The sequence below is a fragment of the Arachis duranensis genome, chromosome 9 (assembly GCF_000817695.3).
Source record: "Arachis duranensis cultivar V14167 chromosome 9, aradu.V14167.gnm2.J7QH, whole genome shotgun sequence".
Lineage (NCBI taxonomy): Eukaryota > Viridiplantae > Streptophyta > Magnoliopsida > Fabales > Fabaceae > Arachis > Arachis duranensis.
In genome coordinates, this window is record NC_029780.3 from 4352114 (window position 1) to 4367734 (window position 15621).

A 15621-nucleotide genomic window follows, 5' to 3' on the forward strand; every position below is an offset into this window, starting at 1 on the left:
AATGTTTCCTTTGCTATATTCTAATGATTTAAGTGCTGTATATACAAATTAAATTTCACTTGCAAATGAATAACAAGAAAAATATATTTTGCATCTTTATACAAAATATATTTTTGTTTTCTTATTTTTTATTTTTATTTTACTGTTAGGATCAATATTTAAAATCACTGATTTATAAAAATAAAGATTTTTTATCGTCGTAATTATTATTTTACATGCTAGCAATAATTTAAAGAAAAACAAATTAATTAGAGAATGATTATCCATATAAAGATATTTTTATGCAAAAATAATAATTAATACATATGTATTATGTTAAATAAATTAATTAAATATATAAAATTATCTAATATTTTTTAACTATTATAAAAATATTATGAATAATCACCTAATTACAGTAGTTCACATATTGATTAGTGTCTATTAGTCTCATAGTTAAAAGTAAATTTGAAATGTGATGTAGACTAAGGAAATGAAATGAGAATCTTTTGAGTTCTAAAAATAAATAAGAGTTTTTTATTTTATTTTAATCATATTGTGAGTTTGTGACACATTAACAATATTGATCAAAGGAAAAAAAAAGAGTTAAATCTGAAATTTTATATTTAAAAATTCAATTTTAATAAATAAAAATAAAGTTTTGTTTTAATATAGTAATAACGTAAAAATTTTTATATTTAATCCAATTAAAAAATGCAATTTTTTTATGTAAATAACTTATTATATATTACTACATCAATAAAAACAAATAATTTTTAAATTCAATACTTAAAAAATAATTTTGTTATAAGACATTGTAAATCTTTATATTAACTTTTTTAACGCTAAAAATTTTAATAATAATTCTTTACATGCGAACGAGTTAAAAGAGCTACTCTAATTTTGCTGGTACTATTGCGGAATTATAAACAATATATATATTTTATATTTTGTAGACATTGGCTGGAAAATGATGTGTCTGCAAAGTTAAAAAATGTTAAGTAAACGGTAAATATTTGTATTATGATATGATATGATCTGAAATGGTAAATAAATATGAATATTTTTCATTTATTTAAAAACCCCCTTAAAATTTAAGTGTATTATTAATTTGCCACATGACAAGTGAAATGGTACAAAACCTCTTAGAGACAGAGTGCAATGAAGTAGAAACTGAATTGAGGAAGGAAATATAGGGATAGTGAAATAGAAAGAAACCGCCAAAGATAGCATGTACTATGTATATCTATACGTGGAAAATGACAAGAACACCCTTCCGTTCTGCCGAATGGCCGTTCCATTCTATGACACGACTACATTCCCTTCCAATTCTCATTTCACTTTCCCTTCTTCTTTCATCTCTCTCTTTCTATTTCCATTTTATTATTATTTTATTCTATCACTTTCTTAGAATGCCTCGCCTTTTGAGTTTCACATTCATTTAAAGGTTCGTTCTTTATTTTTTAAATCCCTTCTTGGAAATACTTGTTGAAGGAGGGGAATTCTTGTTTTGGAAAATGAAAGAGAATGTGGAACTGGTATTTGAGATTTGTGTGGTGATTCCCAAGAGAGAGGCGATTCTTAAAGGAGATGAAGACTTTGATTGCGGCAATGTCTTTGCCAGGGAGCTTAAGAATGCAGGCTTGGTTGTTGACAGAGTTATTGGCAATTCAGATGAGTTCTTCAAGGTTACAACAATTTCTTCCTCAAATTTCTTAATTCTTCATATATATACTGTGGCAGAATATCATTATTTTATTTTCTTTTTTTGTCCTCTGTTATGGTAATATGATTGATTGATTGATTGATTGATTGATTGATTTCTCTTGAAATATTTCTATCATTATAATGTGAGATAGAGACAAGGTAGAAAAGAATTATGTCTTTTTGCATTGTATTTGCAGTTACCAAACAAGCAATTTTGTGATTCTTATTTTTGTTTTCAGTTGTGTCTAAGTTAAGCTTGTTCTTGAGTATTTGAAACTTAGTTGTTGTTTGTTAAGGTGGCTGCACCTTTGGAGACATTGGGGAGGGCTGCAGCTGAACTAAGAATCATGAAAAGAACTCACATTGGTAAAATAAATTTGCAACCTAAGCATGATGAAATGATGCGGCGCTTCATTGTTTATGTTAATGCATCTCATGTTCAATTGCAGGTATGGATTTGCAATTTGATATGGTGGAGGTTGATGCTTTTGTCAAACAGCCAGATGGTTCACTCTTTAGTTGGTACGAACGTTTTCAGTGCTACTGCCACTTAATGCACGGAATTGTGAGTTCTTGTCATAGCCGTTTATCAAATTTTCGATTATGGTCCTAATCAGGAATGTGCATCAGCATTAGCTATAAACTAATACCAAATTTTTGTTTGTTTATTTAGTTGTACTTATTAGCAAATGCGCTCTTGTGATGAATAATGAACAATGTTTCGATCCTTGTTGTGACTTGAATATGCAGGTAAACAACAGCAAATCAAGCAGAATCCTTAAATTCAATAGAAGAGAAATCCGTTGGGAAGTCGGAGAGCATCTCCTTCCAAAATTGGAATCAGAGATCATTATTAAGCAAATCTTTCCTTTGCATGGTGTTTTTCACTTACATATCCATTAATTTTTACTTTAGATTTTGCATTACTTGAAGCTTGGGCTAATATATATTGCTTTTGGCTGATAGATGACAAGATTAGAAAGAAACTCCTTAAAACCTGGGCTCTTCAATGGTGGGACTTCACAACTCAGCCAGTAGATGAGATTTATGCATATTATGGTTCAAAGGTGAACATGATTATGAGCTTTGGAACATTTTTTGAAAACATTAACTTACATTCTCCTCATCCAATTTTCGAATGATGAACTGCAGATCGCAATCTATTTTGCTTTTCTTGGAATGTATACACAGTGGCTGCTCTTCCCTGCTGTGGTTGGGCTTATTGTGTACTTCATAGATTATGGGTAAGCCAATATGAATAGTTGGTTTGATAGTTTCTGTTATGATGCACCAGCATGGCGAGGGACATTGGGACACACCAACTTCAAAATTTTGCTGGACTTGAACATGACACAAAACACATACTTGAATGATTAATGACTTCAGACTTCCTTATTACATTTAGGTCAGCGAATTTAGTAGTGCTCCCTGCTTTCTTCATTGCGGTCATACTATGGGCTATTATGTTTTCTCAGTTCTGGAAACGGAAAAATGCTGCACTTTTAGCCAGGTAATATCTTTTACATAGTATGTCTTGCTTCTCTTGGGATCAGCACATTCAATTTGATATGAACGCCTTCGCTTTCTGCGATTCTTCACACATTTCTCTGTGGTCTGGTGTTGCAGGTGGCCTATTACCTATGGAAATGCAGTTGATGAAGAATACAAGGTTGTTGGCATGAAGGGTAATGCTCAACCCCGACAGAACCCAATGGACCTCATAAAATTACTCGAGGCTGATAGAGTGAAGGGAAAGAAAGTGTTCACGAAATATGAGTGGTTTAATCATCTCTTGCGAATCAGGAACGATGCACTCATTATCATCAGCATAATATGCCTCCAGTTACCATTTGAGTTGGCATATGCTCATCTTTATGAAGTTCTTAATAAAGATATAATTAAGTAAGAATCCAGGTCGTTCTTTTCATGCTTCTACTTTTTAGTGTTAATCTATTATTCTCTTATTCAACTTCTTAATTCTTTCTTTGAGTTGTTCTGTATTACTTCAATAATTCTTGGTTGTTCCCTTATAACTACTAAGATGACTCTCTTGTCAAATGCTGCGGTTCAGGTTTGGGCTCACTGCTATTTATCTTGCTACCATTCAGTACATTACTAAGCTTGGAGGCAAGGTTTCTGTTAAACTTATCATGTTTGAACACAATGAAAACCCGGAAACACGAGCTGATAGCTTGGTCTACAAGGTAAAAATGGGAAATTTAAAGGTTCCGTGTGCCTTACTTTCCTTAGTACTACTGGACATGGAACTTAAGGGATTACTCTCCTCTGCAGGTGTTTGGTCTGTACTTTATGCAGACATACATTGGAATCTTTTATCACGCGTTGTTGCACCGAAACTTTGGTACTCTTCGCAAAGTTCTGATTCAGCGGCTCCTAATTTCTGAGGTTCCATAGAATGATTTCCTTTTGTTATCCTTCTCCTTGCTTACCTATTTTTCTCCTACTTCAGTTTGAGGTTTTCCATTTTAGCTTATTTGAACAAAAGAAAACATTTTTCAGGTGGTTCAAAACTTGATAGAAACGTCATTGCCTTATATCAACTACAACTATAAAAAATATGCTGTTCGGTAAGAGCTTTTGTTGCTTTAGACATGGATCATGCAAGGTTTACTTTGTTTATGAGATTGCCACTGTGCAGTAGCTAATTACTGTTCATTGGTTAAGACAAAATAAGGAGAAGGAGGAGAAAGGATCAGCTGGAACATTCCAGTTTACTTCTAGAGTAGAGAAAGAATTCCTTAAGGCTTCTTACACTGCCAGCACTGGCGAGGAGCTTGAGGATGGGTTATTTGATGGTACTTCTGAATCCACTAGTCTTTCAAATTGCACATAAATACGTAGTTCTTGGTTAATTTCATTTTGGATGATCAAATGTATGCACCAGTAAGAACTCAAAAGCATCACAAGACAAACATTTTGTGTGTATATAACTATATATATTGGGTTTACAACAGTAACATTGTTTAATGGATTTAACTAGAACATCCTTGTTTGATTGCAGATTTTTTGGAGTTGGCACTGCAGTTTGGAATGATTTTGATGTTTGCTTGCGCATTCCCACCTGCATTCGCTATGTCTGCTCTGGTATAAATGCTTTTGTCTGCCTTCCTTTTGTATTCTCTTTTCGTTTAAATGGCCCTTAGTTTAACTATCTTTTATTAAACATTGTTATTGACAACTTAATTCCTACATATTCAGAACAACATTATGGAAATCAGGACAGATGCTTTGAAGCTACTAGCAATGATGAAGCGGCCTGTCCCTCGTGCGTCTGCAACAGTAGGAGCCTGGCTTAACATTTTTCAGGTATTTGGTTAATTGACTTTAGATCGTAATGCCAACTATTTCGGATGATCCTCTTCATGAGGGCATCTCATTGCACAAGCCATTTGGTAGCATTTGGGAAGGGCAAATCCCCCTCCCTTGCGGCACAAGCAAAGAGATTGTTTTGGAGATATGAATCCTTAACCTCTTAGGTTGCAACTTGCAAGACACCACAGATCCTACTATTGTGCCCAGTTTCATCCTCCAACAATCCCCTACAACTGATAGATTACAACATGTGTTCAACAAGTAATTAGTAATATAGAAGATTCATTTTCTTAACTAGTGGATAGATAGGAACTTACCGATATCCAGTTTTTAAGTATATTAGGAAAATATTATTAGAACATGGAAGTTATTACAGATACTAATAAGAAACAAAAATGGTTGGAGGGTGTTTTAGTAATAAAAGTTGCATATCAAATAGGCAGATTGTGTTCTAGCATGAACGAGTATTTCATCTCTAAACCCTGTTCTTCGTGTTATAAATCATTATACCTAGTTTTTAATTTTATATCACACTGAGAAGAGATTTTCTCTGTTTTGCAGTTTCTCATATTGATGTCCATTTGCACTAATTGTGCACTTCTAGCATGGCTATTCGATGAGGAGGGAAAATGGAAGATCGAGCCAGGACTCGTCGTGATTTTGATAATGGAGCATGCTCTATTGTTGATTAAGTTCGGTTTCTCTCGTTTGGTTCCTGCGGTAATGGACATTATTTCTTCTCATTGTTTTAACATTCTACATTTCATTACTTTCCAATTCAAATTGTTTCATGTGACATGACACATTATGTTGCTCTATGTCACTGTTTTTCATCACAGGAACCAGCTTGGGTTAGAGCCGCCCGTGCAAAAAACAGTTCGCAAGCACGAGACATGTATACTAAGAGGCTCTTGAGGACCATTTCTGGAGGAGAAAAGACAAGAGAGCTGAAGAAGATTGAGTAAGGTTTGATGATGTTTTTTTTTTTAATCTTAGAAGTCACTTCAATGCTGCAAGGTGGTGAAAAATTGCACAAGCCAGGCTTGTTATTTTTGTTGTATGTTGTTAGGAAGGGATTTTGTTGTTACTGTGGTGATAAGAAATTGCTAGGTAGACTTTTTTTTTTCCGACCGGTGTCTGAGGTTCGGCCTCGACTAATCCAGACCCAACCCGGCCGGTAGCATTTTTGGCTTTGATAGATAGTCTTCCAACAGGGATAGCTGCATTCATAAAGTTTCAAACTCCAGACCTTAGGTGTTGGTAATTCTACTTATACTATATAGCTCATTACATATAATTGTGAATACATGTATTAGAATGAATTTATTTTTTTTAATAAGTATATCAGTGAAATGTAGAGTCTCATTTTCATGTTTCTTTTTCTGTTTTGGATTTTCTTGGATTAAAAAGGAATGTGATCTAATTATATTTAGGGTAAAGAGCTCTTTTTGTCCCTAACATTTGCGAGTTTTTTCAAAAATATTTTAGTTTCATTCAATTTTGTTCTTAACGTTTTCTATTTGCCTCAAATTCATTTCTAAAAGTTTTCAATTTTGTCCTTAATATTTTACAGAGTTAACAATTTGAGGATAATTTTGACACAAATCGAAAATGTTAAAGATAAAATTGAGTGCAACTAAACGTTAGGAGTATTTTTGAAAAAATCACAACCTTTAAATAAAAAATCCTGATGACAAAATTCTATATTTCAATGCCGGAATTTCAATCAAATCAACTCGTGTTATTTATGTCTTCAACAAATTCAATTATGTATGACATCCTTTACTAAGGGGTGTGTAGCAGATTGCTTGTCAAGATTACTCATAATTTATGTTGGCTCATAGTAAGATTACTAGACTTTGTTGGTGATAATGTTAAAATAATGAAGTATTTGCAGTGCACGGATGATTTAATCGGCAATAGTTATATAACATACTTCAATATATCGAATGCCCCCATCAGTAATATAATATAAAGTTACATTTTTAGTAATAGTTGAAACAACAGACATACAAACTATCTCAAGCTTTTAAAGAACATACGATACTACATAATTTATGACAAAGGGCATACATAATTTGTATTACGATCCATCGATCATATGGTTCATGCATCATAGCTATGTATATTCCATAGATTCAATTATTTAATGTCACAACTATGTTTATGCATAACCTGTATTTTCTCCATGTATCATGGTAAAAGATTTGGCTGGAAATAATGCATGAAAGTCTTCCAATCAATATCAGCTGAAGGCCTTGGTTTATGTCCATCCTCAAAGTTATTTGATTCTACAATATTATTTATTCTAATAGTTAATTAGAAGACTCCAATTCACATTGAATCACTCTTATTAATATACATTTTAATTTAAAAACATAATATAATATATTAGTTTTTAAGCATATAAAAAGTATATTAGATCATTTTCAATTGACATAAAGTTTTATAGAAATTAATAATTATCTATATATGATATAAACTTCTAATTTAATAATTGATTTTGTAAAAATTTACACAAATAAAAATTTATTCAATGCCTCATAACATTTACTTAAAATTACTAGCATTTTGATCCTTAATCATATTTTATAACAAGTTTATTTGCTTAATAACAATTCAAGAAGTGTTAGAATAGAATTATTATGTTTGAATTTCCAATTGCTAAAGAATATTCACTTACAACCACTTAAGTCAAAATAACTAAGTTAGCTTTTAGAATAAAGTTATATATACTTTTAATAAATAAAAGGGCTTGTTAGAAAGAGTAAAAAAAAGAGTTTTAAATAATAGAATGTCTCACCAATATCTTCCATGCTTAATGGTTGATGAGAAATTGAATGAGGATGGTAATCCCTTTTAGTTGAAAACATTGGAGAAGGAATAAGAGGTTGATAGTATCCAATCAAGTTTGTTGTATGAATATGGTGACGAGGATGTGCATCTTGCTCCTTTACCCTTGGATTTGTATGTGGATTATTTGGATGTTTTCTCTTTTCTACTGATGGCAAATTTCGATAACTCGGATGATAATCAATTTGGTTATTTGTTGAATCTTCTAATAACTCAGAAACCTTTGCATTATCTGTTGGAAGTTTATACTCTAGTTAATAAATTAAAAAAATAATCAGACATTTATAGTAAAATCAAATTTTCATAACAACAACAAATGACACCAATGTATTTTGATATTTTTATTCGTATTTTGATCATCAATATAAATCTAATTTTATTATATTCTTTGTGAAATTTGATTATAAATGTGATATTAGTTTGATTTTAAATGTAAATATAGGGAACCTTTTGTAGTTGATTTTTGGGGGGTTTATATAATATAGTTTGTCTAAAGTTGACAATTTTGTTAGTTGCGCCTTGGAGAGTGAAAAATTAATGGATTTATTTGGATGTATAAAATGTGAAGTCAAACTAATTTTAATTATAAAAATATTATGTGTACATTAAAATTAATTATTTTATTAAAAAAATATTGAGAATAAAAGATATGAAATAATAAGTTTTTTAAGAGTGCATAATAATGTTTGGTACTAAAAGGTTCGTTTTGCTAAAAATCTAAGCAACTTCTCTTCATAATAATCAGAATGTTCTAAAAATATATTTTCTTGACAAAAACCAGTAGCTATTATTCCAGTATAAACAAGATATTTATCAATTAACTTTTAGCGAACAGATCATTTATAATTTATTAAATAATAAACAACCCATAAAATCGTTAGCAAAAGAAGATAATATTATTGGCTGATGGAGACAAAAAAATATGAAAAATAAATTTTAAATAATAGCCAATTTTTTTATGTCGAAAATAACTTCTCTTATAATACTACTATTTTTTATCATATTTTTATAAAATAAAAATTTTTAGAACTAAAAATCCAAACACAATAACTTATTTTTAATATAGTCATTATTGTTTAAACTATTCTTTCAAAAAAACTTAATTAAGTTGTTTACCCGAACTTAGTCACTGGAGCAATCACACCTTAAAAAATATATATTATTAGAATGCCTCACCAATATCTTCCAAGCTTAATGGCTGATGAACATTTGAATGAGTATGGTGATCCCTTTCAGTTGAATACAGTGGAGAAGTAATAAAAGGTTGGTAGTATCCAATCAAATAATTAGTTGTATGAATATTATTGTGGCGACGAGGAGGAAAATCTTGCTCCGGTTCTGGATTTGGACGATGTGGCGGTGTTGGATATGGATCCATCGGTGGAATTGGTTGAACCGGTTCAACCGGTTTTATTTGCATTGGATATACCATGGATCTCTCTTTTTGATAGTAATCAGTTTCGCCACTTGCTGAATCTTCTAATGCATAATAAACGAAAAAACAATGTGTTAAATTAATTAAGATTGTAAAATAAATATTTTCTTGACAAAAACCATTTCTAGTGTAAATAAGCTAAGTTAAAGATACAACTGATTTTATCAACATTTACCAAACAGATTATTTATGATTTAACAAATAATAAAAAATGCATAAAAGTATTAATAAAAAATAATAAAATAATTCAAAATTATTTTATTTAATATTTATTAATTTTTATATTTATTAATTCTAATAATAATTAATAAATATTAAATAAAATAAATTCTATCTGTTTTTGATTTTTTTTTGTTATTAAATATTTTCGTAATATTATTATATTTGATAGTCACATTTTTACCAGTATCCACAAGGTCATGGCTCTGCCCTCTTTCCATATCATGCAACAATGTTGGATGCTTCATCAAGTTGTTTCCTTTGTCTTTGTGAGAGTATTTTACCCCTACATGTATGATATATTAGTAATTAATTAATAAAATTAAATAGGTTATTTTTATTAAAAATATAATTATTCATTCATGTATCTATTTTTATTAATTTAATTTTTTTAATAATTTTTTTATTACAAAATATCAAAACTTTTATGATCGAAATACATAATTCCTCTTATATTAATTTAACCTTTTAAGAGAAATAATTTTCAGAACAATTACTTAAAATCACCATATACACTTATGTAAGAGTAATATTATTATAAAATATTCATGAGATACTAACAATAATGTTACTAACACTTCTCTTATCTTGTTAACTATAATTAATTAACACTACATAATTTTGATATATGAAAATGTTTGGTAATTAAAAAAATTTAGTTAAAATTTGTCTTATTTAATATTTATTAATTACTATAACAATTAATAATTATTAAATAAGATAAATTTTAGTTTTTTTTATCTTTTTAATATTACTGTTTGATATACATAGAGTGTGTGTGGAGAAAAAAATGATAAAAAAAAATCAAAGAGAAAACTAATAACTCACTCTCAGATAGTTCACGAGTCAATACATGAGAGCACAAGTGAAGAAATACAAAAAGAATGAAGGGAAGATACGCCTTTGATTCAGTCATGTTGTAACAAGGTAATTAAAGTATGTATAATGAAGTGATTCAATACCTCATTATATATAAAGGTTAAGAATCGAAAATCGATAATAACAATAATAGCCAATATTGAAAGCCAAGAGTCATGTATGTAATTAGAAAAATACCATTATTTCAACTTTTATAGTTATTAACATGTGAATGGACCGTTCTAATTTTTCTATTTAATTCCCTTTCTATATATTTTATGTAAATCTGCATGGGTCGTGTGAAAAACCTTTGCAATTTGCTCCTCTTCTATACGTCCTTTGCAAATTGCATAGAAGCCCAATTTAATAATGAAAGCATTGAGTGAGATATAGAAATCGGTTGTCAAAATATATAGCACTGGTATTTTTATTATAAAATTAAATTTTTTAAAAAAATTTATATTTCTACTTCGGTACTTTTTGTGCCGTGAACGATTTATGAGTTAATATTTTTCTTGTTAGAAGTGTTTTTTAGATAGTCGCTTTTAAGTTAAGGGGAATAGATTTTCTCAATTTTTTTTAACAATTGAGAGAGTAAAATGTGATCTCTTATTATTAATTTTATAAGTGAAATAAAAAAAAAACATAAGAGAAAAAATATTGAAGAGTTATAAATCACATTTTACTTACTCAATTGTTAAAAAAATTAAGAAGATCCATTTAAAATACCTAAAAAAAAGTGTCATAGCGACAACGGTGACATATTAGACTATATTGGTTAAAAAAGCTAAGAAAAATAGAACGAGTGAAAATGGAAGAGAGAATTCCTTAATTATTTTAAAGGAAAATATTTTACAATAAAATTAAATGTCACTTTTTAAACTAAATTTTCAATTATGTCATCGCACGACGCTATTTTTTCTTCGTCGTCATTGACGTCTTCTTCTTTGCACCTTCAATCAAATGCGCTACTTCTTCATCGTTATCGTAATCTTTTTCTTTGCACGTTTTTTTTTTCGGTGTTGTTGTTATCGTTGTCACTATAAGAAAATGCTAAAATAGTGACCGATTTTAGCGACAAAAAAAAATTTGGTTGCTAATAGCGATCGATTTAGTGACCGATATAGAATTTTCAGGACCAAAAAAGTATTGGTCGCTAAATTATATTCAGCAACAGATTTTAGCGACCAACAAAATCAGTCACTAATAGCAACCGAATTAGCGACCGATAAGATTTTAATACAACTAGAATAAAGTTGATCACTAAAATTGGTTGTTATTTGTAATTTAGCGACCGAATTAACAATCAAAATAAAAAGTAACGTCTTTGGGACTGTTGGTCACAAAATCAGTCGCTCCCGATTTTGCAACTCATAGTGAAATAGAGTGAATAACTGTTTGATCGCTAATTCGGTTGCTAACACACTGGTCGCTAAATTGGTTACTAATTATTAAGTTAGCAACTGTTAATGACTAATAGAACCAGTCACTAATAGCCATCAAATTAGTGATCAATTAGTTTTATACAATCAGAATAAAATTGGTCGCTAAAATTAGTCTAATATGGGAATATGGAGATTTTTTTTGAACTCAATGAGATTACAACAGGGCATGCAGAATAAAAGGATTGGAATTAATTTATGTTTTTATTTAATGTGAATATACTGTGTAACACTCTTATTATTAAAATGTCACGTTTATTACTGTGCCACTTTGATAGCAAGAAGTATTAGACGACTTCATATACTTAATAATAAAATAGGAGCCGTTGACTCGAAACCGTATCTCCGTTTTCTTTGAAAAGGCGGAAAAATATTTTATCTTGAAAACAAACAAGCATATACTTATATACAAAAGTTCTTACATAAGTAGCATATGAATATAATATATATGCAAAACATACAATTCCTATCCCTCTTACAGAATATAATATTGATGGCGAGGGATAAATAAATAATAACTAAGCAACATCGAATAAGCAAAATGCGATAAAACTCTTCGTGAGCCTCGTTATCCGTCTCCTGAAAAGATAAAGTTGTAGGAGAGTGAGAACCTAACCACACGGTCTCACCACAGAGTTTCAGAATTGTCATAAGAAGATATTTAACAAGAAAATCGTTTTCAAGCTCAATGATTATCGTTGTCTTATGAATCCTTTAAAAACTGATGGTTTAACCATAAAAAATTCAAAACCTTTTTAAAAGAAATCAGCTAATTGTCCAGAAATCCAAACTCATTTTTCTTATAAAAGAATCTTAAAAATTTTCTATCAGTATGAATGACCAACCTGTTCCAAACATGAGTTCATTAAGTCTATACTGAACCAGCTTGATATTTCATACTTTACTAAATCTTAATCAGAAACCAACCACGAAATCAATCAACACTATCATCAATTCAGCACCAATACTCAATCAACAAAAGTACCATACTAGAGCAAACACAGGCAAAACAGATAAGGAATGCACAGGTATAGATATCCGTCACAGCAAATAGTTCAAATAATAGTCACTAACAGTTAAGCAATTAGGCAAAAAAAAAAAAACAAATTCAAACTCAAACAAAGCATGCAAATGCATATGAGGCATATCTACGCTATGGCTAATGAGTTCATCTGTCGGTTATACAGCCAACTCGACATGTCCTGGTAGCTAACCATTCGACAGTCCCTCTGTACGCGCATCCCCAAGCTCAATAATATTAATGGGAAAAATTCCAAACTCATCCATGGGGAGAGACAAAGCCCTAAGCTCAAATTCATATCTATATGCATGCCCATAGAGAAAACTGAAAAGTTAAAGTGCCCAGTCACCTGTCTCAATTTTGTAAGTCTTATATACTTTTAATTCATTATCATCATCAATTCATATCTCATTTCCACATTCATTTCAAAAATCATACTTTAAAACAAATCCTCGTCATCCTTTATTCAAATTCAATCATCATCATCCACCCTCTCATTCCGTTCATCAACAATCCCAATTCAAAACATAATTTATTCTTTTCTAAATAAATCAAACTTAAAATATATAATCTTTAAAACCAAATCTTTTTAAATAATTACTTCAAATGAAGTTCCAATTTTTATAAAATTTTGACAGCGTCTCTTCTAAAATTCAGACTCTACCACCCTTTTTGGGGCCCATCCAAACATTCCTCAAATCCTTCTCAACCATTTCCAAATCTCAATCATTTTCCAAAATTCAACCAGTTCTTATATGAAATTATTTTCAAATCGAACCAATTTCAATAATAAATCTTTTTCAAAATCAAACAAATGCAGATATTAAATCATTTATAAAATCAAAGTAATTCAAAATCAAACCGGTTCCAAAATCAATTTATTTTCATATCTCTAATCATTTCCAAAGCCAATTCATTTATATTATTAAATTAACTTCAAAATCAAGAAAAACCACTCTTCATAATAATCAACTCAATAACCTTACAAATCAATTTCTTATCAACAATTGCACACCACTCAAGCAATCAGTAATCAGTCCAACAAACATAATCACAAAAATATATTTTTCACATTAATATCTATTTATAACAACTCTGTAACATAAAATAAATTTTAAGAAAAATTCCTACCTCAATTATTCGCAATTCGCATAATTAAACGCATTGAATTCCTTTTTCCCTCAACTCATCACAACAGAAGCCACAATCGCAGTTCTAAATCACTTCTGCAGTAACCACAGCTACTCTAATCGCAATAAGAAATAATCAAAACTCAATCAAATAGCAAATAGCTTTGCAAAACCTCAACCACATATAATAGAACAACAACTAAAAGAGTTTCGGAGCAAGAACGAATTATTGTACCAACAAGGAACTAAGTATAGCGCAGCCGTAGCTCCATGGGTTAACTCTGGCAAGCTCCAACAATGGCGGCTTCAACCAGCAGCGAAAAAACTCACTGCAACAACATCATCAAACATATACGATTTAAGCGACAACCAATACTGTAACAATGATTTCAACGGACAAGGAAAGAAATCTGAAACAAGGCTAAAGCTTACCAAGAAGACGGAGGCTCTGACACTCGGGAGAACAAAACCTGGCATAAACGAACCAGAGCTGGAACCCAAACTGGAGTGGGATGGGATTTGGTAGCTGCAAGGGCATCCTTTGGTAGCTGTAGCTACGGTATTCCGGCACTGTTCAGTAAGCAGAGCAGAACAGTGGCGAAAACTTCCACTCCCGTCACCTCCCCTCTTCCGGAGACAAACTCTTGCAGCAAGGATGGCCCAACTCCAACTCCGTTCCAACCCTTGGTAGTTCACCCCTCTTACAGAAGAGTGAAACTTCCAAGGTTGAAACAAGTTCAAACCCAATGCTATCTTCTCCTCCAACATTAGAGTTCACAGCGGTGATATCAGAAGAGAGAGGACTTTGAATCTGTTACATGCAACTTACCATCTCTCTCATCCTTTTTCTTCAAGCTCCTTTGATCTTGTTCGTTGAGCTTTGCTTTGCCCCAAGATTTATTTCTGATCGTTGATGAGCTTCTGACTATATTTGACTTCACTTTCTCCATGGTTGCTTGATTTGTACTTGAGACTTGGTGAATTTGTTCGATATATGTTGGAGTAGCTCAAATGAGAAAATTAACTTTTGAAGATATTCTGACCGGATGCAATCTTCTCTTTTGTTGTAGCTCAAAAACTTGCTTGAATTTGGTAACATATTTTTTGTTCTTCACCGAACCTAGCCCCAAAAATTTTCTATTCTTTCTTTCTTCTTTGTTCAAAGATTGACGTGATAAAAAGAGAAAAAGAGAAAAAGAGAAGAGAGAAGAGAGAGGAGAGAGGAGAGAGGGTTTGACTTTCGGTGGAAGCTAGAATAATTTTCAATTGAATTAAATTTGGGATTCAAGTTTCTGAAAGTGGTATTTTTTTTTTATGCTTCTTCGAATGGGTTTGAATCTTTGTATTACTCACTGCCCCTTTGTTTTGGATGAGAAACATTTATGGTAGTGGTACTTGACCATTGGACTTTGATTGTGAGTTTTGGGCTGGTATGTATGTGATAGGGGTGCACAGATCCGGCCCGGCCCGGTCCCGAATACTTTAGGAACTAATTTGGAGTGATTTCATCGGGTTTAGGGTCGGGTACGGGTCTCAAAAATAGATCCGGTCATTATTTCGGGTCGGGTCCGGGCCATAGCTCGGGTCACTCGAAGTCGGCCCGGTGGCCCGATCATCATACACAATTAATATTTTGTGTTATTA

At 31.2% G+C, this 15621-nt stretch overlaps 2 protein-coding genes and 1 long non-coding RNA gene across 4 annotated transcripts; 1 reads left to right on the top strand and 2 right to left on the bottom strand.

Annotated features, from left to right (window-relative positions):
- Positions 1-1254: 1254 nt before the first annotated feature.
- On the top strand, positions 1255-6316 carry LOC107464149 (anoctamin-like protein At1g73020). Of its 2 annotated transcripts, XM_016083057.3 has the most exons (16): positions 1258-1667; positions 1983-2052; positions 2136-2251; positions 2437-2563; positions 2653-2753; positions 2839-2930; positions 3092-3196; positions 3313-3588; positions 3758-3890; positions 3979-4092; positions 4207-4274; positions 4372-4502; positions 4709-4791; positions 4906-5013; positions 5581-5739; positions 5859-6316. In XM_016083057.3, exons 1-16 carry the CDS (start codon positions 1497-1499, stop codon positions 5982-5984), a joined length of 1980 nt encoding a protein of 659 aa, XP_015938543.1. In that variant the 5' UTR covers positions 1258-1496; the 3' UTR covers positions 5985-6316. The 2 variants fall into 2 exon arrangements, with proteins under 2 accessions (XP_052109777.1, XP_015938543.1); XM_052253817.1 differs by lacking the exons at positions 5581-5739; positions 5859-6316 and having other exon boundaries at positions 1255-1667; positions 4931-4970.
- A 647-nt stretch (positions 6317-6963) lies between these two features.
- On the bottom strand, positions 6964-10470 carry LOC107464164 (uncharacterized). The gene is made up of 5 exons (XM_016083082.3): positions 10355-10470; positions 9711-9812; positions 9049-9348; positions 7823-8104; positions 6964-7310 (listed from the first exon to the last, which is right to left on the bottom strand). The coding sequence occupies exons 1-5, from the start codon at positions 10440-10442 to the stop codon at positions 7213-7215; spliced, it is 870 nt and encodes a 289-aa protein (XP_015938568.1). The 5' UTR covers positions 10443-10470; the 3' UTR covers positions 6964-7212.
- Positions 10471-12322: 1852 nt separating this feature from the next.
- Positions 12323-15151, bottom strand: LOC110275494 (uncharacterized). The gene is made up of 3 exons (XR_002368004.2): positions 14410-15151; positions 14213-14306; positions 12323-12405 (listed from the first exon to the last, which is right to left on the bottom strand). It is a non-coding gene; the product is annotated as an uncharacterized LOC110275494 (long non-coding RNA).
- Positions 15152-15621: the final 470 nt, after the last annotated feature.

Coding starts and splice junctions, on each gene's coding strand:
- LOC107464164 (XM_016083082.3), bottom strand. CDS start 10,442: ATGACTGAATCAAAGGCGTATCTTCCCTTCATTCTTTTTGTATTTCTT. Junction 9,813..10,354: donor GACTCGTGAACTATCTGAGA/GTGAGTTATTAG, acceptor TCATACATGTAG/GGGTAAAATACTCTCACAAA. Junction 8,105..9,048: donor ATTAAGCTTGGAAGATATTG/GTGAGGCATTCT, acceptor AACTTCCAACAG/ATAATGCAAAGGTTTCTGAG.
- LOC107464149 (XM_016083057.3), top strand. CDS start 1,497: ATGAAAGAGAATGTGGAACTGGTATTTGAGATTTGTGTGGTGATTCCC. Junction 1,668..1,982: donor ATTCAGATGAGTTCTTCAAG/GTTACAACAATT, acceptor TTGTTTGTTAAG/GTGGCTGCACCTTTGGAGAC. Junction 4,275..4,371: donor TATAAAAAATATGCTGTTCG/GTAAGAGCTTTT, acceptor TCATTGGTTAAG/ACAAAATAAGGAGAAGGAGG.